Source organism: Homalodisca vitripennis, chromosome 6, assembly GCF_021130785.1.
Source record: "Homalodisca vitripennis isolate AUS2020 chromosome 6, UT_GWSS_2.1, whole genome shotgun sequence".
In the NCBI taxonomy this organism is placed as follows: domain Eukaryota; kingdom Metazoa; phylum Arthropoda; class Insecta; order Hemiptera; family Cicadellidae; genus Homalodisca; species Homalodisca vitripennis.
Genome location: NC_060212.1, coordinates 14166994 through 14192898, shown reverse-complemented (window position 1 = coordinate 14192898; position 25905 = coordinate 14166994). Strand labels below are relative to the sequence as shown.

General features: G+C 36.4%; 1 protein-coding gene across 1 annotated transcript; it reads left to right on the top strand.

The window, feature by feature from the left end:
* The first annotated feature begins 1054 nt into the window (after window positions 1-1054).
* LOC124364122 (polycomb protein Asx-like) lies at window positions 1055-24136 on the top strand. Its single transcript, XM_046819329.1, has 4 exons — window positions 1055-1353; window positions 3426-3611; window positions 4311-4484; window positions 21681-24136. The coding sequence occupies exons 1-4, from the start codon at window positions 1114-1116 to the stop codon at window positions 22023-22025; spliced, it is 945 nt and encodes a 314-aa protein (XP_046675285.1). The 5' UTR covers window positions 1055-1113; the 3' UTR covers window positions 22026-24136.
* The last annotated feature ends 1769 nt before the right edge of the window (window positions 24137-25905 follow it).

Genomic DNA, 25905 nt, shown 5'->3' with positions numbered 1-25905 from the left:
AATAAATGAAAATTACTGGGATGGATAAATTAGGTTATTTTTGTTTGATTTCATAGTAGGTATAGTTTTATTTCTGGATATATTCAGCATCATTTGAATATTCAAATCCTTTTAATAGTGACTTATTTCAAATTAAATAAAAGAATTTAATATTTAACCACTATCTTTACATATTGGAAAATCCTTACTAACAATAATATTTCGTAGTAGTCATAACGGTTTTGATTTCAGTATTAGGATATAAACCACAGTCAAAATATAAAAAAAAACTAGTTGTTATTTTATTTTGAAGAACAATGTAACTTTAAAAATTTTTGTTTTAAAAGGTCATAAAAACAGCAACAATGTCCATCCGCTCGAGACCTGGACTTACAATTCATATGTTATATTAAATTACATATCTTCTCCATCTGCATTGCTTACCCTAATAGGACTGACTCATTATGTTTATTGTTCATTATCACAGTTACATGCCATGTTGTGGTATCGTTGAAGGTTTACAATTTTGTTGAAAGACAAATTAGCTCATATCCCTTTGACAGATTTAAACATAATTTTTCTATTCCTGGCTGTTGAAGAATCTATTTTATAGCTTAGATGAATTTTTCAAAATTAATAATATGGATTTTAACGATTATTGTGTTTTTGTATTCTGTTACAATCACTGTTGTGCTGTATAAGGTTAATTATTGTTAAATTTAAGATTTTTACGTGGCTGTAATAATTAGCTGTATTTATGACTTTGTCAATTATGTACATTTTTGTGGCAAATAAAAATGATGAAATGAAAATTAAACCATTTAATGTTAAGTTAAATAAAAATAAAATATGTTACTGATAATTTAATATTTTAAATTGGCTGATTGAGACCGTATAAGATGTTAGCGGTCTGGCCTTACAACTATATGCTGGGGGACGTCATAGTTCGATTACTTAAGTTTTGTTAAAGCTAGTTAATAATTGATAGTGACCTCATAGTTCAAGAAGCGTTTCTTTCGAAGTGAATCTGAGGGTTACGAAGACTGTTAACTCACGTAGTGTTTGGTTAGTTCTAATAGAGATTTTTTTGCAGTGACTCTGACGCCGGAGGTGGACAGTCAGGTGTCCAGCACCATGGACAGTGGCGGGCTGGCGGGCAGTTCACGGTCCACCATAACCCCAGGAGAAGAAGCTCCCAAGCCTCCTCCTCTTACGGTGATTCCCCCCACTACCATCGTGTGCCTGCCCTCTGCCACTCACACACCCGCTCCTCCCACCACTCAGCCACCGCAGGGGGTTGTCAGTTCTAGTGCTGTGCCCTACCTCGCACTCACCACCAGTACACCGGTCCGAGCGCTCCCCACCAAGCCCAAGGTTGGTACTCACTTTCAGTCGTAATTTGGCTAGAGTATCGAGCGGTTTGGAGTTGCCAAAGTTAACATCGTTATATACAACAAACTTGCTCCAACTGCTACATTTGTTTCATTATTCAGTGTTACTTTATTTCTCTCACTGTAACACAAGCTGCAGAATACTATGACTTGGACTGCACTTCATAGAGCCTGAGATTTTAACTTTGTTGCAGTATATGATACACAGAGTTGCAGTAAATCTCTGAATATGAGTTCATATGATCTATGAATATAGTCTATTGAATGTGATTTTCTTAAAGACATGTCAACATTTGTCTTAAAATGTATAATTTTCTTAACCCTAGAACTGGCGGTCATTTCATCCTGTAGTGTCGGGCTGTTTTGGAGCTTCGCGCAAGGTTTTTTTTTAAAAAAATTATTAAAAATATAAAATAAAAGCAATATAAATAAGAGTATATATTTTTTGTGTTCAAAATTAAACGTAGAATTGTACTATATTGTAAAATTAACCATCAAAAATTTTCTAATAAACACTTTTTTTTAATCAAATATAAAATTTACGAAAAATATTTCTTAAATTTGGGGGGGACCATACCTAGCAAATGAAGTTATAGTGAGAAATATTTATAAGTGAGATAGCCATTCTGTGTCAAATTTTATCTAGTTTCAGAAAAACATAAACATTATACACATTTATGAAAGCATCATAAAGCTATAGAACAAAAAGCAGCGATGCGTATAAATTCTGAAAATCGGGTGTACACGTAAGACTTTGGTAAAACAAGTTTTGCTAATACATTTATCTATGAATACATGTTATTTTGCATATTTTATTACTTAGAATAAAATAGAATATACAGTAGTAATGAAATAATTACCATAAATTATTTTTTGAAAAGTAAAAAAGTTAAATTTTGCCATTATTCAATAATTTTGCGAAAAATTTTCATTCAGCAAAATATAAAATAGTTTCTAAAGCTTGTACTATATCAAAAATTTATAAATTTATGGTTTATAAGTAATAGGAAATATTATGTAGTTAGAAAACTATAAATATAACTAAAGATATTGAAAAAATATAGAATAACCCAAACAGTTATTATATATAACCAAAGAAATTACAGGCAATATATATATATTATTGTGAAAACTACCTATTTACCAAAAATAAGTAGTTACTTCAGAGCTAAAAGAGTGCTATAAATAACGTTTAGTAAGTGAAAACAATAACAAACTATGTGAAATGAATTTTAGCCAAGTCATTTTGCCATAGCCTACACAAAGCCGGTAATTTCTCAAACATATTTCAGTAAATAGAAATTGATTTATTCTAAAATATATATGTTTACACTACTACGACATCAAACAACACACTACACATTAAATACGACACTAAAACACGCGTAAAACTATTAAAACTTACAAATATCCACAGCTCGGCACGAAAGTGATACAGAACGGCAGCGGCAATATGGCGGTCACAACAAACGGCGTCGCGTTTTCTTTTATGTTCAAAATAACAAGCTTGCTACGTCATAACCATAATACAAAGAGGAATAAAACTCATCTGTTCCTTAGCATTTTTCTTCCCGAATCCAATGGTGCATGAATTATATCGATACGTTACGGAGTATATTATAAAAAGTAATTATACGAGGGAATGTTTGATCGACAAAATTTTGACGGTTAACACCACAAAAGCGGCATTAACCGACATAATTATGTCGATTAACAGTTCTAGGGTTAAAAGATTTCACAATGGCCAAATGATCCAAATATATTTTAAGCTCAATATTTTATCTTATTGTTAAAACTACTTTTGTAATAAAAGTTAAAAACACAAAAGCAATATTTTATTTGTAAATCATGTCTACAAAAATGATTTTCCTTACTATATTGCTTAAAACAGTAAAAAAACTCCACATTAACTGAAATTGTTCAAGAAATAATCTAAGCTGTGGTTTGATTTCGTGATAATTCTGAATTCTGGGGCTCATTGGTAACTAATGCTAAGACGTGTGTGACCAGAGTTCCTGTGCTAAGTTGTAACTAATGCTAAAACGTGTTTGACAGCTTACTTCTGGCGGGCCGACAGGGCGGTCGTCTCGCAATGTGTCCACCAAGCCCCCGCCCGGTGCTGTCAACCTGGAGCGAAGCTACCAGATCTGCCAAGCCGTCATACAGAATAGCCCCAACCGTGACCAGCTGAGGTGCCAGCTCAAGCCTCCACCGTCGCTGCTGATCGGCAAGTCAGACAAGGTAAATCTAAATCTTTGTTCATAGTCATGTAGATCAGGTGTAGTATCACAAATATTACATATTGCATAATGTTATGTAACTGAATTATAACAGAAAGCCCATGTTATCTTCAGTGTAGAATGGGTGTGTGGTCTTATAGCCAAATCTGTATAGCTTCCTCTTGAAAGATTTAGTTATTTCCACTTTGTTCAGCTTGTCTGGCAGATCAAATTGCTCCTTTGTATAATGACTTTTTGGAATTTTATGTATTTAACGTAAAATTCCACTAATTCATGGCGTGCTTTTAAATGTAGATATTTATTTAGTTCTAATATATTAATGACGATGATTAACGGTTTTTTAAAAGATTTTCTGTATTTAATTTAAATAGAAACTTACAACATCCTTTTAAATCATGAATGACAAGTTACTTTCATCCTGGAATGTCTGTGGTAATTATTCACATAGGATTTTTAATTACTGTGTTCATCAAAATACTGTGGGGAGCTCTAAGTTTAGTAGTGGAGGGAATTTGTTACTTGTTGTTTGTAATGGGCGAACCCATGTGGTGTTACAGCCCGAAAAACCTTTTTACGGAAAACCTAAAAAACAAATATCAGATTGAACTGAGCAGAACCTAGAATAAGTCCTGGTATGAGCATTGTATTCCTTACTTCTCAGTCCCTTGAAGTATTTACATGTGTACGAATGTGATTGCAGACGCAGTACAGTGTGGTGACATCGTCCAGGGCCACGAAGTTGGGTAGCAAGCCTCGTAGCTACCAACAACGACCGACAGCCCCCGTGCTGGTCAAGCATGTGTTCACCTCATCCCAGGGCATTCCAGTCACCATGGCGGTGCTGCCCCACGCTCAGCCCCACAGCAATCCCGAGGTATGCTGGCAGGTCCTTCCCTTAGCTGACTCAGGGATAATCTTTGCAGCAGTATCGGACGATGAGTCCCCAGCGTCTTGGTAGTATCATCTTAGCGTCTTGCATAATACCTTAGCAGACGCTCGCAATACTCGAGCTGCCGTCTTCACTTGCGTGAGTAACTCAAGTAGCGCAGCCATTGCCGATGTGGGGAGGATCTGAGGTAGGATAGAACCCCACACACTGCAGCGTAAACCGGTGGAGACTCTGGAGGATAGGACAGCAGAAGAGGGCGACGTAAAGAAGACGCCCGCTTTATCTTATCTTCCACATCACAGCAGTACCTGTTAGAAAGTCAGAGAGCAATCATGACAGAACTAGTGGAAGGCTTAACCCTTCTTGTTGAGAATCTTGTTTTAGCTATCAATTTTGTTACTGAATTCCTAATAATAAATTTGTGATAATGTACTCGATTTGTGGATTATTTTACATCAAATTTGTGTTTGTCAAAACATGCATTGTTATATGTTGTTCCCTTGTTTGTTTAATTTGTCTTCTTTTTATTGGTTTTTATGTCTGCAAATAGACGAAATAAATATGTGCACCTATATTGATACATCACTATATATTCACCCTTTTAATGTCACAGCCATATCAGACCACTTGATTTAGCCTATTTAATTTTTTTCCTTAACAATCCATATATTTTGAAATTACCTGAAACAAGTCAACTAATATGCCATATGGAAAAATTACTACTGTAGTTGTTTTTTTGTGTATTTTTTTTAACAAAAATACTTTATGGTCATTGTGTATGTCTTGTTGGTACATTCATAACTCCACACAATATACCTGTTATCACTTACCCATTTTAAAGTAAGATTAAATGTTGTATGACCGTGAAAGCAAAACAATAATAACAAAATTGTGATTTGAAAAGGATCAGATATAATTTTTCCTACATGTAAGTGAATCAAATAACAAAATTAAAATGTTGAAACAAAATAAAATTGAAATCCCTCATATTTTGGAAAGCCTAATAATTGTTACTGAAAAATAAATTTTCATGCATAATTACTTAACTTACAGTAATTTATTTAAAACTTTTCTATTTCAAATTATACATGGGTTGGTAGTTTCAGCTAACTAACACAAAATATTGTGGTATCGAAGAGGCAAGTGGATAATAAAATGTTGGTCAATGGTAATATGGCAATATATACAAAACTTGTGACTGTCATTTTTTCTTAAAACGTTTTACTATAGTTTCTTTTACTTTGTCATAGTTTGACATTTAGTTAAAGTAGAACTTTTTTATGTAAACATGCTCTTGACAATCAATTAAGAGATTGTAAAAATCCTGTATCCATATAAATAGAACAGACTATCTACTTGAATCATTAAAAGTATAATTATAGTTAAGCACAAAATTAAAATTTGTAAAACATGATTCTGAAGTAACTTGAAATTCGTAAAAATGCTAGAGAAAAATTATTTTATCCCATCAAGTTAATGAGGAAATGACCTTTACTGTAGATTAGGGTTAATCAAATAAAATTGTTCTATATTTATCAGTATTAAAAGAATACATTGAATAGTGTCTAGTCTATTAACAATAAGCTTAAATTGTAGAACTAAAACTCAATCTTAATCTCCAATTAATATGTTATTTTTATATCAATGCAGAATGTTAAATGAATCGCAGATTTTATATTACACAGTACATTAATTTTTTGTTTGTATTCAATGATCATTGAATATTCATAAAGGCTTCTTTATATTAAATCTTCTTTAAGTTTATTTTAAAATCTAGTGAAAGGCATTTGTAATTAAATATTTGCTGGCATTCTGTTATGTGTTAAGGACCAGCTGTTGGTATATCGCAGGTAAAGTAGAACAGCGTTAAGGGCCAGCTGTTGGTATATCGCAGGTAAAGTAGAACAGCGTTAAGGGCCAGCTGTTGGTATATCGCAGGTAAAGTAGAACAGTGTTAAGGACCAGCTGTTGGTATATTGCAGGTAAAGTAGAACATCGTTAAGGACCAGCTGTCGGTATATAACAGCTAAAGTAGAACAGTGTAAAGGACCAGCTGACGTTATATCGCAGGTTAACTAGAACAGCACTAAGAACCCGCTGATGTTATATCGCAGGTAAAGTAGAACAGCGTTAAGGATCAGCTGTTGGTATATTGCAGGTAAACTAGAATATTGCTAAGAACCCGCTGTTGTTATATCGCAGGTAAAATAGAACAGAGTTAAGGATCAGCTGTTGGTATATTGCAGGTAAACTAGAATAGTGCTAAGGACGAAATGTTTGTATATTGCAAGTTAACTAGAACAGTGTTAACCCATTGCGGATCACTGACGCACGCCTAACTGCACGATGACGAGCTCAGGTCGCAAAAGCGGTCTGATTTTAAGTTTCCCTCCAAATAGTTCTATTAATGTCTGATAGATTGGGCGATCATCTTCACTTGTCAACTAAGAGTTAAAGTTTTCAAAAGTTTTAAAAATATCCTACAGATCGCAGTTGTATGTCGAAGATGAAAACTCATTCATATGAGTTTACTCTCTGCTTTTTAGCGCTTCTGATTGGTTGTTTTCTTCAGCAGTTATTATAATACTTTGAGGTTAGTGACACGGAACTAAACGACGCAGACGTACATGTTGGCGGGTTTAGTTAGACAATGGCCTGGATGTTGTAATCGCTTCGCCCGAGCCGCTTTATTTAGACTATGATTCAGACATCATCCCTGTCACCCCGGAACCTTGCTCGCGTGTTATCGTTCCAACATCACGGATACCCCCGCAGGCCCATGTTCTATCTGAACGAATACCTTCATAGCTGAATTTTCTAGTATACAATAGCGAGCTATACAATGTGGCGCACCATTGCTGTTCTTGCGGCCGCTGACAGTAAATTAATTCGTGCCCGCTGGTGACCGCTCGCCAAAACAATACGATCCGCAATGGGTTAAGGACCAGCTGTCGGTATATCACTGGTAAAGTTGAATAGTGCTAAGGACCAGCTGTAGGTATATCACAGGCAAAGTAGAACAGCATTAAGGACAGGCTGTTATTATATCGCAGGTTAACTAGAACAGTGTTAAGGACCAGCTGTCGGTATAACAGTTAAAATAGAACAGTGTAAAGGATCAGCTGTTGATATAACAGTTAAAATAGAACAGTGTAAAGGATCAGCTGTCGATATATCACAGGGAAAGTAGAACAGTATTAAGGACCATCTGTCGGTATATCACAGGTAAAGTAGTAGAGCTTTAAGGACCAGCTTTCGATATATCGCAGGTTAACTAGAACAGCGTCAAGGACCAGCTGTCGGTATATCGCTGGTAAAGTAGAACAGTGTTAAGGACCAGCTGTCGGTATATCACAGGCAAAGTAGAACAGCATTAAGGACAGGCTGTTATTATATCGCAGGTTAACTAGAACAGTGTTAAGGACCAGCTGTCGGTATAACAGTTAAAATAGAACAGTGTAAAGGATCAGCTGTCGATATATCACAGGGAAAGTAGAACAGTATTAAGGACCAGCTGTCGGTATATCACAGGTAAAGTAGTAGAGCTTTAAGGACCAGCTTTCGATATATCGCAGGTTAACTAGAACAGCGTCAAGGACCAGCTGTCGGTATATCGCTGGTAAAGTAGAACAGTGTTAAGGATTAGCTGTCGGTATATCGCAGGTTAACTAGAACAGCGTCAAGGACCAGCTGTCGGTATATCGCTGGTAAAGTAGAACAGTGTTAAGGACTAGCTGTCGGTATATCGCAGATAAAGTAGTAGAGCTTTAAGGACCAGCTTTCGATATATCGCAGGTTAACTAGAACAGCGTCAAGGACCAGCTGTCGGTATATCGCTGGTAAAGTAGAACAGTGTTAAGGACTAGCTGTCGGTATATCGCAGGTTAACTAGAACAGCGTCAAGGACCAGCTGTCGGTATATCGCTGGTAAAGTAGAACAGTGTTAAGGACTAGCTGTCGGTATATCGCAGGTTAACTAGAACAGCGTCAAGGACCAGCTGTCGGTATATCGCTGGTAAAGTAGAACAGTGTTAAGGACTAGCTGTCGGTATATCGCAGGTAAAGTAGAGCAGCATTAACCCATTGGCCTAGTAGTTTTTCTGGTGCTGCATGGACCTGAACTAGCAATTAATTTTGCTGAAAGTGTAAAGGTTTTGTATAATTTTTATAGAAACCTAACTAATTAAGTTATTACCATGGTTATTTTACCATCATGTTTCTAAGAAACTAGGCTATATTTTACAACTATAAAATTAATTTTTATTTAGTTTTAAATTTACTAATAATGTTAATTATAACAAAAATGTTGGTTTTTTATATAAAAAAACTTTAGTTTTAATTTTTTTTCACTATTAAAATTATTTATTATCTAAAAACTGAATATATATTATTCAGTAACTCTTTGTCATGAAAATAAATTATATTAAAATTTTATTTGAACATATATTATTAAAAAAAATTATATTTGAACACTCATCAAGTGCAGCTGTTCCATCAGTTTGCATGGGTCACAGATTTTGTAGCATTCACACACAATTTGCATATACGAGGGTAATTCGGAAAGTAAGGTCCGATTCACGTTAACCAGACAAACAGTAAGCGAGCAGCGAAATGCGCATGCGCCCTGACTCCCGGCATGCATTGCGCGCAGAACGACGTCATTTGCAGTGAAATCTTTCTAGTCTGCTGTTTTCTGTGCCTTTTTAAAATTGTTTAAAACTATTGAAAGTCCCGCCGACTGTAAAATACGGTCTGTGATACGGTTTTTGACAGCAAGGAACGTTTCAGCAGCGGATATTCATCGACAGATAAATAAAGTGTATGGTCCAAATGCAATGAGTGACAGCAAAGTGCGGAAGTGGGTGAGAGCTTTTAAAGATGGACGGGAAAATGTCCATAACGAACCACGATCTGGTCGGCAGTCAGTGACCACCGAAGATTTGGTGAAAGCCGTCGATGAAAACATTCGTGAAGATCGCGATTCACTGTTACTTCATTAGCAATAGAATTTCCAAACGTGAGTAGAACCACATTGTTTAAAATTGTTTCTGAAATTTTGGATTTTCGCAAATTGTGCTCACGTTAAGTTTCCCAGGCTGCTTACTGAGGACCACAAAAAAAGAAGAATGGGTATTGCTCTTGAAGTTTCGATCCAATATCATCAGGAAGGTGATAACCTTTTAGATTACACTGTGACGGGTGACGAGACATGGGTTTCCCACATAACCCCAGAAACGAAACGCCAGTCGATGGAGTGGCGTCACTCGACGTCACCGGCATTTGCGTCGTCACTCGATGACGGCAGCTGACTTCTATGACACCGGCATTCAAAAACTTGTATATATCATTATGACAAGTGTTTTAAAACAAAAGTGGAAATTATGTAGAAAAATAGTGATTGATGTCAGGAATCAAACATCAACATCATTTGAAAAAATCTGTTTTGGTTTTTTTTAAATAAAAAAATGGACCTTACTTTCCGAATTACCCTTGTAAAAACTACACACAGAACTACACTAAAAAATACACTGTAAAAATAAAAAAATAAAACTTGACAAACAAACATCGTTGTATACAAACAAACGACTAACAACGTTGTTTCTATTTTGCAGGCTAGCCTTTAGCCTTGCAACAAAACAAAATTTTACCAAATATCACAAATAAATATTTAAATGGATTTTATAAAACTACTATAATAAACTTTCAATAATATTGTGAGAAGTGCTAGCCGTAATTTTAGACGTAACATAATCCTAGTATCAACACAAAATAAGCACTAGTAATAGATTACAATTATTGAAAAAAGTAATATTTTTCTGCCATAGTTGGCACACACCTGAACTCACCAACAACTCAAAAGGTCTGCAGAAAGCGTATTGGCATACCATCTAACGGGAAAAACTATAAATACTTTAAATAGTACATCGCAACGTCACCAGATCGTGCTGCGCACGTGACTCCAGGTTCGGTCCATGCATCACTGCACGTGGTATATACATGAGTCTAGGCTAATGGGTTAAGGAATAGCTGTTGCTACATCACAGGTAAAGTAGAACAGCATTAAGGGCCAGCTGTTGGTATACCGCAGGAAAAGTAGAATAGTGCTTAGAACGAAATGTTGGTATATCGCAGGTAAAGTAGAACAGCGTTAAGGACCAGTTGTTGGTTATCGCATGTAAAGTAAAATAGTGCTAAGGACGAAATGTTGGTATATCACAGGCTAACTAGAACAGCATTAAGGACTAGCTGTCAGTATATCACAGGTAAAGTAGAACAGTGTTAAGGACCAGCTGTTGCTGCATTGCAGGTAAAGTAGAACAGGATTAAGGACGAGCTGTTGTTATATCACAGGTAAAGTAGAAAAGTGCTAAGGACTACATGTTGGTATATAGCAGGTGGAGTAGAAAAGTGTTAAGTACCAGCTGTCGGTATATCGCAGGTAAAATAGTAGAGCTTTAAGGACCAGGTTTCGATATATCTCAGGTCAACTAGAACAGTGTCAAGGACCAGCTGTTGGTATATCGCAGCCAAAGTAGAATAGTGCTAAAGACTACATGTTGGTATATAGCAGGTGGAGTAGAATAGTGCTAAGGACTACATGTTGGTATATAGCACATGGAGTAGAAAAGTGTTAAGGACCATCTGTCGGTATATGGCAGGTAAAGTAGAACAGTGTTAAGGACCAGTTGTTGGTATATCACATGTAAAGTAGAATAAAGCTAAAGACGAAATGTTGGTATATCACAGGCTAACTAGGACAGCATCAAGGGCTAGCTGTCGTTATATCACAGGTAAAGTAGAACAGTGTTAAGGACCAGCTGTCGGTATATCGCAGGTAAAGTAGTAGAGCGTTAAAGACCAGCTTTCGATATATCCCAGGTTAACTAGAACAGTGTCAAGGACCAGTTGTTGGTATATCGCAGGTAAAGTAGAACAGTGTTAAGGACCAGTTGTTAGTATATCACATGTAAAGTACAATAGTGCTAAGGACTGCATGTTGGTATATCGCAGGTAAAATAGTAGAGCGTTAAGGACCAGCTGTTGGTATATCGCAGGCTAACTAGGACAGCGTTAAGGACCAGCTGTTGGATATATCGCAGGTAAAATAGTAGAGCGTTAAGGACCAGCTTTCGATATATCGCAGGTTAACTAGAACAGTGTCAAGGACCAGTTGTTGGTATATCGCAGGTAAAGTAGAACAGTGTTAAGGACCAGTTGTTGTTAGTATATCGCAGCTAAAGTAGAATAGTGCTAAGGACTACATGTTGGTATATAGCAGGTGGAGTAGAATAGTGTTAAGGTCCAGCTGTCGGTATATGGCAGGTAAAGTAGAACAGTGTTAAGGAACAGTTGTTAGTATATCACATGTAAAGTTCAATAGTGCTAAGGACTGCATGTTGGTATATCGCAGACTAACTAGGACAGCGTTAAGGACCAGCTATTGGATATATCGCAGGTAAAATAGTAGAGCGTTAAGGACCAGCTTTCGATATATCGCAGGTTAACTAGAACAGTGTCAAGGATCAGCAATTGTTATATCGCAGGTAAAGTAGAACAGTGTTAAGGACCAGCTGTTTTTATATCGCAGCTAAAGTAGAATAGTGCTAAGGACTACATGTTGGTATATCGCAGACTAATTAGGACAGCATTAAGGACTAGCTGTCAGTATATAGCAGGTAAAGTAGAACAGTGTTAAGGACCAGCTGTCGGTATATCACAGGTAAAGGACTAGAGCAAGGACTAGCCTTCGATATATCGCAGGTTAACTAGAGCAGTGTCAAGGACCAGTTGTTGGTATATCGCAGGTAAAGTAGAACAGTGTTAAGGACCAGTTGTTGTTAGTATATCGCAGCTAAAGTAGAATAGTGCTAAGGACTACATGTTGGTATATAGCAGGTGGAGTAGAATAGTGTTAAGGTCCAGCTGTCGGTATATGGCAGGTAAAGTAGAACAGTGTTAAGGAACAGTTGTTAGTATATCACATGTAAAGTTCAATAGTGCTAAGGACTGCATGTTGGTATATCGCAGACTAACTAGGACAGCGTTAAGGACCAGCTATTGGATATATCGCAGGTAAAATAGTAGAGCGTTAAGGACCAGCTTTCGATATATCGCAGGTTAACTAGAACAGTGTCAAGGATCAGCAATTGTTATATCGCAGGTAAAGTAAAACAGTGTTAAGGACCAGCTGTTTTTATATCGCAGCTAAAGTAGAATAGTGCTAAGGACTACATGTTGGTATATCGCAGACTAATTAGGACAGCATTAAGGACTAGCTGTCAGTATATAGCAGGTAAAGTAGAACAGTGTTAAGGACCAGCTGTCGGTATATCACAGGTAAAGTACTAGAGCAAGGACTAGCCTTCGATATATCGCAGGTTAACTAGAGCAGTGTCAAGGACCAGTTGTTGGTATATCGCAGGTAAAGTAGAACAGTGTTAAGGACCAGTTGTTAGTTTATCACATGTAAAGTACAATAGTACTAAGGACTGCATGTTGGTATATCGCAGGTAAAATAGTAGAGCGTTAAGGACTAGCTTTCGATATATCATAGGTTAACTAGAACAGTGTCAAGGAGCAGCTGTTGGTATATCGTAGGTAACGTAGAACAGTTTTAAGGACCAGCTGTCGGTATATCGCAGGTAAAGTAGTAGAGCGTTAGGGACCAGCTTTCGATATATCGTAGATTAACTAGAACAGTGTCAAGGACCAGTTGTTGGTATATCGCAGGTAAAGTAGAATAGTGCTAAGGACTAAATGTTGGTATATCGCAGGCTAACTAGGACAGCATTAAGGACTAGCTGTCGGTATATAGCAGGTAAAGTAGAACAGTGTTAAGGACCAGCTGTTAGTATATCACATGTAAAGTAGAATAGTGCTAAGGACTACATGTTGGTATATGGCAGGCTAACTAGGACAGAATTATGGACTACCTGTCGGTATATCGCAGGTAAAGAAGAAAAGCGTTAAGGACCAGTTGCCGGTATATCGCATGTAAAGTAGAATAGTGCTAAGGACTAAATGTTGGTATATCGCAGGCTAACTAGGACAGCATTAAGGACTAGCTGTCGGTATATAGCAGGTAAAGTAGAACAGTGTTAAGGACCAGCTGTCGGTATATCACAGGTAAAGTAGTAGAGCGAGGACTAGCCTTCGATATATCGCAGGTTAACTAGAGCAGTGTCAAGGACCAGCTGTTTGTATATTGCAGGTAAAGTAAAACAGTGTTAAGGACCAGCTGTTGCTACATCGCAGGTAAAATAGAACAGCATTAAGGACCAGCTGTTGGTATATCGCAGCTAAAGTAGAATAGTGCTAAGGACTGCATGTTGGTATATCGCAGGCTAACTAGGCAGTGTTAAGGACCAGCTGTTGGTATATCGCAGGTAAAGTAAAACAGCGTTAAGGACTAGCTGTTGCTACATCGCAGGTAAAATAGAACAGCATTAAGGACCAGCTGTTGGTATATCACAGCTAAAGTAGAATAGTGCTAAGGACTACATGTTGGTATATAGCATGTGGAGTAGAAAAGTGTTAAGGGCAGGTAAAGTAGAAAAGCGTTAAGGACCAGCCGGCGATATTGTTACGTCATGTACTTTTCTGCACTAGAGCGGACATTAGCATATCTCCAGTTTTCTTATTTAGTTTGCCACTACTGTTTTGGGGAATATTTCACTGAACTCAATTTATGAAACCGCTTTCCCTCTTTATTGGGATTTTAGTTATGGATTTTAACAACTCTTATGAATTGTTTTTGCTAATATGCCAGTAGTTAACACTTTTTAGTAAAATATTCTAGGTTTCTATCGCTTCAGTATATTGGCCCACTACGCGTCATTCGTCTTGTTTGCACAGTAAATCTTTAGAGAGGAATTATAGGCTAATTTAAAATTTACTGCTTTACTTAAAAATTACTTTAAAATAAAGCTGCTCGATAAGTTTCAGAACTCACCATTCATTATAAAACAAAGAAAATATTACAAAATAACTGCTATGTTAAGTGGCCAGTACAGCTGGACATATGAGCTGAGGTAACATTACGGCAAAAATTAATCCGTGCTTCCGATAAAATGGGGGCGGCCAGTAGAGCTTCAAGGACAAATTATAAATACTGCCTACGAGTACATAGGGTAAAGGAGGGGTGAGCACTAGAACTATTCGAATGTAATACAAATCTGGTGAGTAAACCACATGTGGGAGATGCCAACTTTATAACTTTCTTCCATCCTGCCGGTTAAAGACTAAAAATTTTTGTATTGTGGCCTAGTAGTATGAACGAATCTTCTCCCTCTGTCTCTCTCGCACAGATTGATTTAGTTAATCTATACTTTTTATAGATTAAAAGTACAACAAAAACACGCTTTGCCAACAAATAATTACGTATTGTTATCCACTTTCTTCAGCGATTAAACACAACAGATTTGTGGTGATAAACATACGTAGAATTAAAAATATAAACTGAAAGTAGTAATTTATTAGTTAGGTTACCTATACAAGGTGTGTCCAAAAAGTATCCGACCTTGACGTCTGGCATGAACTGAGTTACTCGGCGGCAACGGCAATCTGGTCCCCTTCAAAGTACTCCCCTCCACAAGCCACTACGTTATTCCAACGCGCCTCCCACTTCCGGAAACACTCCTTAAATTCATTTTGCGGAATGGCTAACAGGTCCTTTGTCGCATTTTGTTTTATTTGTTCAACATCGTCAAATCTTTTTCCTTTCAAAGGAATTTTTAATTTCGGAAATAACCAGAAGTCACAAGGACAAGGAGCTATGTCAGGACTGTAGGGAGCCTGTCGTAGCTGGTTGATGTCGTGTTTTACCAAAAAACGCTGAATAAGATTTGAGGAATGAGCTGGCGCGTTGTCGTGGTGCAGGACCCAGTCACGGCTAGACCACACTTCAGGTAGTTTCCTTCGCACTGCATCTCGTAGCCGCCTTAGGACCTCAAGATAATGTTCCTTATTCACTGTCTGGCCTCTTGGAGCATATTCGTGATGAACGCCGTCCTGGTTAAAAAAAACTGTCAGCATTGCCTTGCTTTTTTCGGCCGTTGCTCTTCACGAGTTTTCCACTGTGAAGATTGAGCCTTAGTTTTAGGGTCGTAGCCATAAACCCATGACTCATCACCAGTAATAACTTTTTTAAATAGCCCTGGGTCACTTTTTATCAAATCCAGATTGTCCTGTGCGATTTCAAGTCGACAGTTCTTTTGGTCTTCTGTCAGCAGCCAAGGAACAAATTTTGCCGAAACACAGTTCATTTTTAAATCTTTGTGTAAAATGTTACAAACTGACGATTTTGGTATTCCTAAATCTTCTTCCAGCTCTCGGACAGTCAATCGACGGTTTTCATTAATTGCTGCACGAACACGTTCAACATTTTCAGCGTTTCTGGCCGTTGAAGGCCTGCCAGATCGGTCATCACTCTCCACTGATATACGGCCATTTTTAAACCGCCTAAACCACTCTTTTACTTGCCCATAGACACGTCACCATAAACTTTCCGTATCATAGTAATCGTCTCTGATGCTGAATGGGCAAGTTTTTGGCAAAATTTAATGCAAATGCGCTGCTCAACACGTTCAGTCATATTGAAATGCGACGCACACACACGGCAATACTGCACGAAACAGAGCGCTGTGACTCACTGAGTGACCGGATCGTATTCAATGCCTAATATGGGAAGGAGTAGGCTCGCCCCTCCCCTCCAATAACCGGTTTGAGCCGGTCGGTTACGCCGCGGCTGCCTACTGGTCGGCGGTCGGATACTTTTTGGATAGACCTTGTATACTGCTTTTCTAACACAAAGTATGACAATAACACGTTTTGGCGATAGATAGTATGCGTAATTCAATTATTCAATTATTTGTAATGCTGCAATTTTATTCTGGAATTATAGTATTACATAAAGAATTATACATGCAATATTAATAGTTAGTATTACATCAGTACAGGGCTGTTATATTCAATGCATCAGTTACATTACTTCAATGCATCAGTTACATTACCTAATAATACCAGAGTACTTTTCATGTAAATAAATACATTTTATTCTTAAAATAAATCTTGTGAGTATGGTGGATGTGGATAGACGGAAACACTTTTTAGGCCATAAACTCGCAAATGAGAAGCAAGGTGTGACATGGTGCATTCGAAAATGTCACAGTGCACTCATAAAATTCAGAATTCACCATTGTTCCCCTTAGAATGAATTCTGATTGCACTATGCTTTCACTATCAAAAAAAACAATGAGCATGACCTTGAGGTTCGATTTTGACTGACATGCTTTTTTAGGGTGAGGAGATGCACTGGTTTTCCATTGGGAACTCTTGCATTTTGGTCTCAGGACCATATCCATAGGCTCAACTTCCATCTCCAGTTACAGTTTTGGCTATGAAGTCCGGATCTGTGTGAAGACGATCCTTCAACTCTGTTCATCACTCAAAAGTCTGGGAACAAAGTTTGCAATCAGTAGTCTTATTTACAAATTATTGGTTAAAATGCTTTGAACAGAACACTACGAGATGTTAAGATCTTCCGATAGGTCTGAAATAGTCATTCTGTTTGAACAAAGCATTGTTTCTTCTTTTAGCACATTGTCATCTGTTTTTGAGGTTAATGGACGTCCTGAACTGTCTCTGCTTGTCTTCAACTGATTCATTTCCACTTTTAAATCAGTCATACCACTTGTATACAGTCTTCAAAGTTATGGCATTAGCCAATTGATATGCCAAAATCATCAGTGCTTCTCTGATCGTAATATGGCGATCATTCATACCCATTTCTTCTACTTCTTTCATATTTTCATCGGTGATGTGATTGAGTGTTTGTCATCTTCAATATCTTCATGGCTGCCTTTAAAACCACTCATAAACCCTTGTTTTACTCATAGCAGACTCACCGTATGCCTTTGTTAACATTTCCCACACTCTATTTAATTTTTTACACAAAATTTGATACAAATTCTTTCCTTTTACAATCACTAATGGCCGGCCAGATCATCATGAATATTTTCCCATCCAACTTTAAAAGCTCTCATCCACTTTCGCAACTTGCAGTCACTCATCCCATTAGGGCCGTACACTTCACTTACATGTCTATGAATATCTACTGTTGGAACATTTCTTGCTGTCAGAAATCAGATAACTGATCGTATTTCACATTTGGCGGGTTGATCAATTGTGTTGAACATCTTAAATTCGTACAGTAAACAGCACTCTACAATGGTTTCACTGCAAAAGGCGTCATTTCATATGCAAGGCATGCTGGGAAAGTTAACACAGATACAGATGTTACATTGTTTTACCTTTGATTTTGTTGAATAAGCAAGTGTTTTATGCACAACATCCGTCAAGTATGATTCTCATAGCATTTTTAGGTGTACAAGGACTGTTTTACTGGGTGACCAGTGTTGACGGTTCTGTCATTTTGATCATGGTGAATTAGACGTTTACAGTAAGAGACAAGATCGGAAATTGATGAAACGTAGGTCAGAAAAATGTGTCCTGTATTAGTGCATTAGTAAGGGTGCATTGGGTCATCTTTGGCATTTTGGATAAGGATGGTGAATTTTTCAGGAAGACCTGATCTGTTGTATTTTATGTAGAGATTGTAAACTTTAGACTTCCTGAAAAACTGAAAAACTTATAAACTTTTTGTACACTTCCGGAGGGAGCACAAAAATCTCTTTGAGGCTTCAGTACTTGTCAGTAGGCCACCTCTTAGAAGAGAAAAAAATAATATCTCCTGGGATGAAAATAGTAATTGTAGACATACAGTAGAGTAGTTGTCGTGTCAGTATACAGTCAGCAGAAACAAATAAACAATTCAACCAGAATATGCATGTTTTTAGTCAATATTTGCGATAGGAAACATTTGATTTACAATGAATAAATTACAATTTTCAACTATTTCAGAATAATTTTCCAGCTAAGCATAAGTAATGAGGCAGCATATCACAACTTTAAAAATAGCACAATTTATGCGGAGATTTTACTGTTAAAAAGATAATTAATTGGCATTTCAATTTTCAACTGAATTTCTATACCTGCTCTAATATGAAATAACATATATAGATTATTGTAACCAACATAATCAAGTTATCAAAAACTGAAAAAGCGATGCTACCCAGAAACTCAGTCTTAAATTAGTGTTAATTTTAATTCTATGATTGAAAAAATGTCTCCAAATGTTATCATGCAGTTTTTGACCCATTTTTAAGACCCAAGTGTCACAGATCTTAAGAACCTTAACTTTAAAGTTGCTCTGGTCTTCATTGTATCGATTTTTCAGATGTGTCATTTCTTTATATTGTTTTATGTTTTCATATAAATACTTCAGCAATTTTATCCATTTGATTTGTATTCCACAGTCCAAGAATGTTTGTAATGTGTCACCCTATCCATTTCTGTTGTGTGATCCATTAGAATGGCAAACATATTTTTATCATCATCCAGGTTTTAATAGCACTAGCTGCAAATACAATTTTACTTGTGTATCCAAAGCCAAATTCTTCTTCAAATGTATCTTTAAAAAATCAGAACTTCTCTAAAAAAGGTAATATATAGTGATTTCAAGAATTTTAGAAAATGAGGATTTGATGGAAATTGGTTGAAAGTTGAAAATACTTGGTTTGTCCATCTCCTTATATAAACATGGAATGTATACTACAGAAATCTGTGACTGATCTGAGATGTGACCACGTTTTTGATTGTTTATCATCCATTTTATGTTTTTGTGCACATTTAAGTGCTACATTCTTTGCTTATGCAGAATCCCCATTCAAGTAATAGTACTAATAATGTAATATTATCAGTTGTAATATTAGCAATATTTATTGATGTTTACTTGATTTCCTATGTACTCCTATTTTTATAAAATCCAGGTAAATTTTCTAATATCATGAATAGGTTAATGATTCCAGTTCCATTTAGTTATATTAGAGGTGTTCATTCTATCTGAAAGAATGTTTTAATTAAATAGGTCTGTTGATTTATACACAAAAGATGAATCATAGGCTGATAGGGACAATAAATAGGAAATTTGACAACATGATCATCCTTGATACAGTATTGTAGCCTGTTTTGTTATGAAATCAGGTTTTTTGGCACCTTTTTTCTGTAAAAATGTCTTTGTAACAGAAGTTTGTTTAACAGCTGTTTGTTATGTGCTTCCAATTTTTGGAATCTGGGCTGCTAGACTACCTGTATATTATGTTTCTTAAAATCTTGTACTTCTAGTTCCTTATCGTATGCTAAATTGTTTTTTAGTTAAGTAATCATAAATTTAAAGATTTGTGAACAAAATTTTAAAATTGTATCAGAAATTTTATTTTGCTAGGGATTTTGAAAAAGTAAAAAAATTTGTACGGGAATCGCAAAGAATGTTTTACCGTTATTTAAAAAATTTAACATCCTTACTTTGCCATGTATATATATTTTTGAAATGCTTAAATTAGTACATAAGAATCCTGATCAATTTGAATAAAACAAATTTAATCATAGATATCACACAAGAAATTGTAATTTGTTTCAATATCCGGTACATAAACTAAAAAAAAAAAAATTGAAACTAGTCCTCTTTATCTGTGTTTGAAATTACGAGGGTCGTCCAGAAAGTAAAGAACGTTTTGTTATAAGTCAATAAAAACAAAAGATAAGAGCATGAAAATTTATTTATAAATACTTATAAACTTACTCTATTTTTCTACAAAATCGCCGGAACTGTCAAGGCACTTGTTGTAGCGTGGCACCAGTTTTTCTATACCGACGTTATACTGTTCTGTTCTGCCGCCAAGGAATGAAGCCACGTTTTTACTCCTTCTTTGAGGTCTTCGTCACCCAAAAAGTTTTTTTCCGCCTAAAAAACACTTTCAACTTTGGAAACAAGTGATAGTCACTCGGAGCCAGATCTGGACTATACGGAGGGTGTCCGAAGATTTGCCATTTGAAAGAATTGAGTTCTGCTTTGGTTCGTGCACTGCAATGAGGCCGAGCATTGTCGTGGATCAGCACCACTTTCGACGACAGCATTCCGCGTCGTTTGATCTGAATAGCGCGGCGAAGCCGATGCAAGGTCTCGATGTAGGCCTCTGAGTTGATTGTTTCGCCTCTCGGCATGAACTCCACATGGATTAGGCCTTTTCGGTCCCAAAAAAAACTGTTGCCATCAATTTCCTGGTGTTCAAATTTGGTTTTTCTTTCCTGTTTTTTGTTGGTGAATTCGAGTGATGCCATTCCATTGACTGGAGCTTTGTTTCCGGGGTTCGATAGGAAACCCAAGTTTCGTCACCCGTTACGATGCGGTCAAGAAACGCATCACCTTCTTCGTCATACTGAGTCAAAAACTCAAGAGCTGCTCCCATCCGTTTAGTCTTGTGGACATCAGTAAGAATCTTAGGCACCCAACGAGCACACATTTTCTGATAACCAAGACGTTCAGTCACTATTTCGTGCAAAAGCGACCTTGAAATTTGTGGAAAAAATTCCACTAGACCACTCAAAGTGAAACGACGGTTTTGTTGAATTTTTCCATCAACTTTCGCTGCCAACTCGTCAGTAACGAGTGACGGCCTTCCACTTCGTTCCTCGTCGTGCACATTAGTTCGACCTTCCTTAAATTGAATGCACCATTTTCTCACTGATGACTCGTTCATCGCATTGTCACCGTAAACTGCCTTAATTTGCCTATAAATTTCAATAGGTCGAACATTCTGTGCATTCAGAAACCGTATCACACTACGCAGTTCACACTTGGCGGGATTTTCAATTAACGCTGCCATTTTAAACTTTCACAGGAGACGCAAACGTGACCTCACGGTACCGCTACTCAGCTCACACTGAGGCAGAAGGTGTGGCTAACGAACAAGCTATCTACCGCGGTGGTGGGGGAACTGCGCCGCCCGTGATGCGCAATCGTTCTTTACTTTCTGGACGACCCTCGTATATAATAATACTCCACATTTATATAACAAACTTCCCTTATTTACATTTACAAAAATATTAAAAGAAGCACTTTATAAAAAAACATATTATAGTGTAGATAAATTCTTTGAAGACAGTTTACAATGAAAACAAATAATACAGATATATCTTTAAAAAAATTTTAAAATATCATAAAAACTTGTATTACTTTTTTTGGATCAGTTTTCATGAAATCTAGTAACTAATTTGATGCAGGTGGCAGAAAGCCAGATGGGGCACTACGTGTTAGTCCAGAGGACAGGCGCTCAGGTGCGGAGGTCCAACAGTGCCCCGCCTTCCAACAACGAGAATCTGGGTGGTGTGGGAGGGCGGGGGCGGCCTGCGAGCGTGGGGGAGGGTGGAGTGGTGGCCCCCGGATCCCAGCGGGGTGGTGGGGGTGACTCACCCACCCCCGGCTGCTACCCCAACAAACACAGCCTCCGCTCTGCCGACTGTCACTGCAGCCTCAAGGCGATGATCGCCTGCAAGAAATGCGGCGCGTTCTGTCACGATGACTGCATCGACCCGTCGCGCCTCTGCGTCACCTGCCTCATACGATGAGTAGTGTCCCTGTAATTATCGTTTAAGTTTGAACGTTGCGTAGTGTTTAGTGAGGGCGAAACAAGAAAAATTTGTTGAACTTTTCTGTTGTAGTTTTTAAAAAATCAGTTTTTTTTAAATAGTACTTTAATCAATCAAAAGCTGTGTATCCTAGTTCCTTTCCAAAATCTCATGTGTGTTGTTTCTTATTCGTTTGATCAGTTCTTCTAACAGAAAACAATATTTTTGTTTATTTTTTTCCCATCAAAGTACAATGATAACTAATAAATAATGTTTCAACAGGATAGCAAACGGATATATAATACCCAAAGTTGTTCCTTACGTGGCACCAGTGATTGTGTAAGATATTTATGGTTAAGGGTACTGTAACAGTACTGTAGTTTATTGTTTACTTGTAATTGTTTTAATTCTTGTGTACAGTGTATTTCACAAATACCACATTCTGCATTAATACTCATAATTTATTTCAGTTTTGATTAATAACAAATTTCCATACAGATTTTTCTCTTAAATGTTAACGAGTTTGAAAAAGGTTAGCATCATATCATTTCCATCCTCGACTTCTACTACATGAACAATAAATATCGTAATAATTTAGTGATTAGTGTATGTCATATATTTTCATTGATTAATTTATGTGTTTAAACAATGTTGGAGTTTTTTATAGCTGTTTTTATTTTAAATCCACAATCATATTTGAGATTTTCCTACTGGAATTTGACAATTTCTTGCCATTTTATTTAGCATTAGCTCTCCAATCGATGGGAGAATTTGCATGTGATGATGCATGGAGCATGAAGTCTACACAGAATGTGAACGTGTCACCAGCAATTAACTCATGCCATTTTCATTTATGTATGACATATTTTCTCATACAACACATTTGAAAGTATACCCTCATGGAAGTACATCTTATGTTTAAATTCTCGTAAATTAACTAACTTTTACCTGTGGTTTCTATAATATTCTTGCACCAATGCATTAACGTTACGGTGCGAGAATTACTTACTAAGAGACAATTAAAATTTGTATTACAGTTAATTTTTACATTTATATTTTTAATTTTTTTTTAAATAGTAGAAATAATAATAAAAATGTTTTTATCACAAAAAAACTTCAAGGCTAAAAAGTCTCACTTCCACATATTATATAACAAAATTTCAGTTTTAAGGTCGGTTAAAATTACAGGAGCGATTCAAAATTGTTGATGAAAATTAGGTATTTAACAAGTAATTAAAATATTGTTTCTTCCAATTATGACAGTTTGTAATTGTAAAATAGGAAGAAAAGTACACATAAACTCAAAAGAAGGATTTTTTTGAATTGATTATATCTAGTTTTAGATTGATTTCTTCTCATACATTTGTGCTATTAGTCTCTGTAGTTTACTAGATGTAACCATTTCTGTTTATGGCATGTTTCTGATTTAGAAAACTTAGAAATCTGTTTAAATGATCAATCCAAATGATCTTTTGGGTTAGTTTCATCAAGCAAAATCTCAGTCCTTTAATCACTTTCTTCAATTATTTTAGACGTATAAGATTATTTTAATAACATTACCCTTTCAATCCTGAAGTACTTTTTATGGACATCAATAAAAATTGCAAGAAAAGCGTTCTTTTGTTTCGCGACGTTTTCAAAAAAATAAAAATTCTGATTGTAAAGCTGTGAAATGTTATTTAAATTAAGACTTGATTCGGTCAGGTGGTCAGTTAACTTAGTACTTCTATTGTTTCTGTCTTAACTATTGGGTTTTCTGTAATTAATTATTGTTATAATAATTTTAAAACCTTTGATTTTAGCCTTTAATGAATTTTACTGTGTAAAGTGTAGAGAATAAACTAATAGATATATTCGAACTAATCCCGTTTTGTAAATGGAAATGTTTATTTTCGGAGGTTGCTCTAATTTTTGTGTGTGCATGCACAAACATAAGTAGGTGTGTGAATAAACGTGCTGTGAATAAACAATTTTTATTATGAAATATTTAAACCAAAATTAATAAAACCTATTAGAGAATATAATGATATAATATTTTTAGTTTTACGAGAGCGGTTTGATAAGTCTCTGACTTTTTGAATTTCCTGCACAATTTTTTTTTCCCCTTGGTTCGGCTTACTGCCATGCACTTAACCCTGCGCAGTTACTTTAAATGCAACTGTAATCTATCATTGGACAACCTTTATAATTTTGAGCAAGTTGCATTGTGCAGTTGGTGTTTGAAAGCCGTTCAAATCAGACAATCAAAAGTAAATTTCATGCGCTGATTAAGCATTTCTTTTTAGGTGAAAAGTCCATCACTGACACTAAGGAAAGACTTAATAAATACTATGGCGACTCGGAACTTTCAATTTCAATGGTTAAGAGTGGTTTACAGAGTTCTGTTGTGGTCTGCACCAGTGATGCCGAACGTTCAGACCACCTAAAAGAAGTGATCACACCAGAGATTGTCGATAAAATCCACGGAATGATATTGAACGATCGGAGAATGAAAGTGCGTGAGTTGGCTCATGCTGTAGGTATGTCAACTGAATGGGTACATAACATTTTCACAAATATTTTGACATAAAAAACTCTCCACGAGATGGGTGCTGCGAATGTTCATACTTGACCATAAGCGCAACCGTGTGATTACTTCTAAAGAGTGTTTAGAGATGTTCAGCCATAATCTGGACAAGTTTTGGTGCCGTTTTGTAAGTATGGACGACATGCCAAACACTCTGTCAGTCAACAAGGTCATGGCCACAGTTATTTGGGCTGCACAGGGTGTCATTCACATTGATTACCTTAAGGGGGTAAAACTATCACTGGGGAATATTATTCAGATCTTTTGGACAGATTAGACGTTGATTTGAAGAAAAAACGGTTGCATTTGACGAAGAAGAAAGTGCTGTTCCATGAAGACAATGCACGTTGTGTAGTCACGATGGCAAAAATCCATGAATTGGGCTACAAACTGCTACCCCATCCAGCATATTCTCAAGATCTAACCCCTGCGACTATTTCCTGTTTCCAAACGTAAAGAAATGGCTGGGTGGTAGGAGATTTGGGAAGTCATTACTGAAACAAACGCCTATTTTGAGCCTTGAGGAAACCTATTATTTGGAAGGAATAACAAATTAGAAAAAAGCTGGACTAATTATATCGAGCAAAAGTGGTTATATTGAAAAATAAAATGTTCATTTGCCAAAAACATTTGTTTTATTCAAAAAGTCACTGACTTATCAAATTGCCCTTGTATTATACATTGTTTAGGACTGCTTAGTACAGTATATCAATTGGCTTTATTTCATCTAAAAATGTATTTTATGAATTTGTAAAATATGTTTACTTTAATAAGCAAGGTAGGAGTACGTAGTATACCATGTGTCGTGAAGCAGGCTTCACTAAGGTTGCATGCAAAATTTGAAGCTTAAAGCTCATTTCATTCTTAAGATGTCCTGCGGTTAGGTAGACAGACATATATCATAGAGAAAACAAATGTTTTACTTACCCTTGACAAAAAAATATTACGCTTCTAAGTGTTTCAACGATGCTTTGCCACATTGATTGGTTGGAACTTCATCATCATACAACTCATTTTCGTCTATGTAAAAGTGAAGCTTCATGCAAAATTAAAGCATGCAGGTGATCTTTATCAAGATATCTTGCCACTTATTTTTGTTCAGTTCATCGAATTTAGTTTCGTAGCAGTGTTTAAATAATAAAATGTTCGGTAAGCGAAGGAGTGTATTATAATGCAAGAGCATGCTGAAATCAAATCTTTCACCGACATATAACATTGAGTTTCCACTCAATCTAATTATTCTATGAAAAATATCTTACATGTTAAAATCTTATATGATTGTACTCAGTTTGTTAACAAAGTTAGTTGTTCTGC

Excerpts from the sequence above, each read along its gene's own strand:
- LOC124364122 (XM_046819329.1), top strand. The coding sequence starts at position 1,114 with ATGGACAGTGGCGGGCTGGCGGGCAGTTCACGGTCCACCATAACCCCA. Across the intron at positions 3,612-4,310 it reads TGATCGGCAAGTCAGACAAG|ACGCAGTACAGTGTGGTGAC; the intron begins GTAAATCTAAAT and ends ATGTGATTGCAG. Across the intron at positions 4,485-21,680 it reads AGCCCCACAGCAATCCCGAG|GTGGCAGAAAGCCAGATGGG; the intron begins GTATGCTGGCAG and ends AATTTGATGCAG.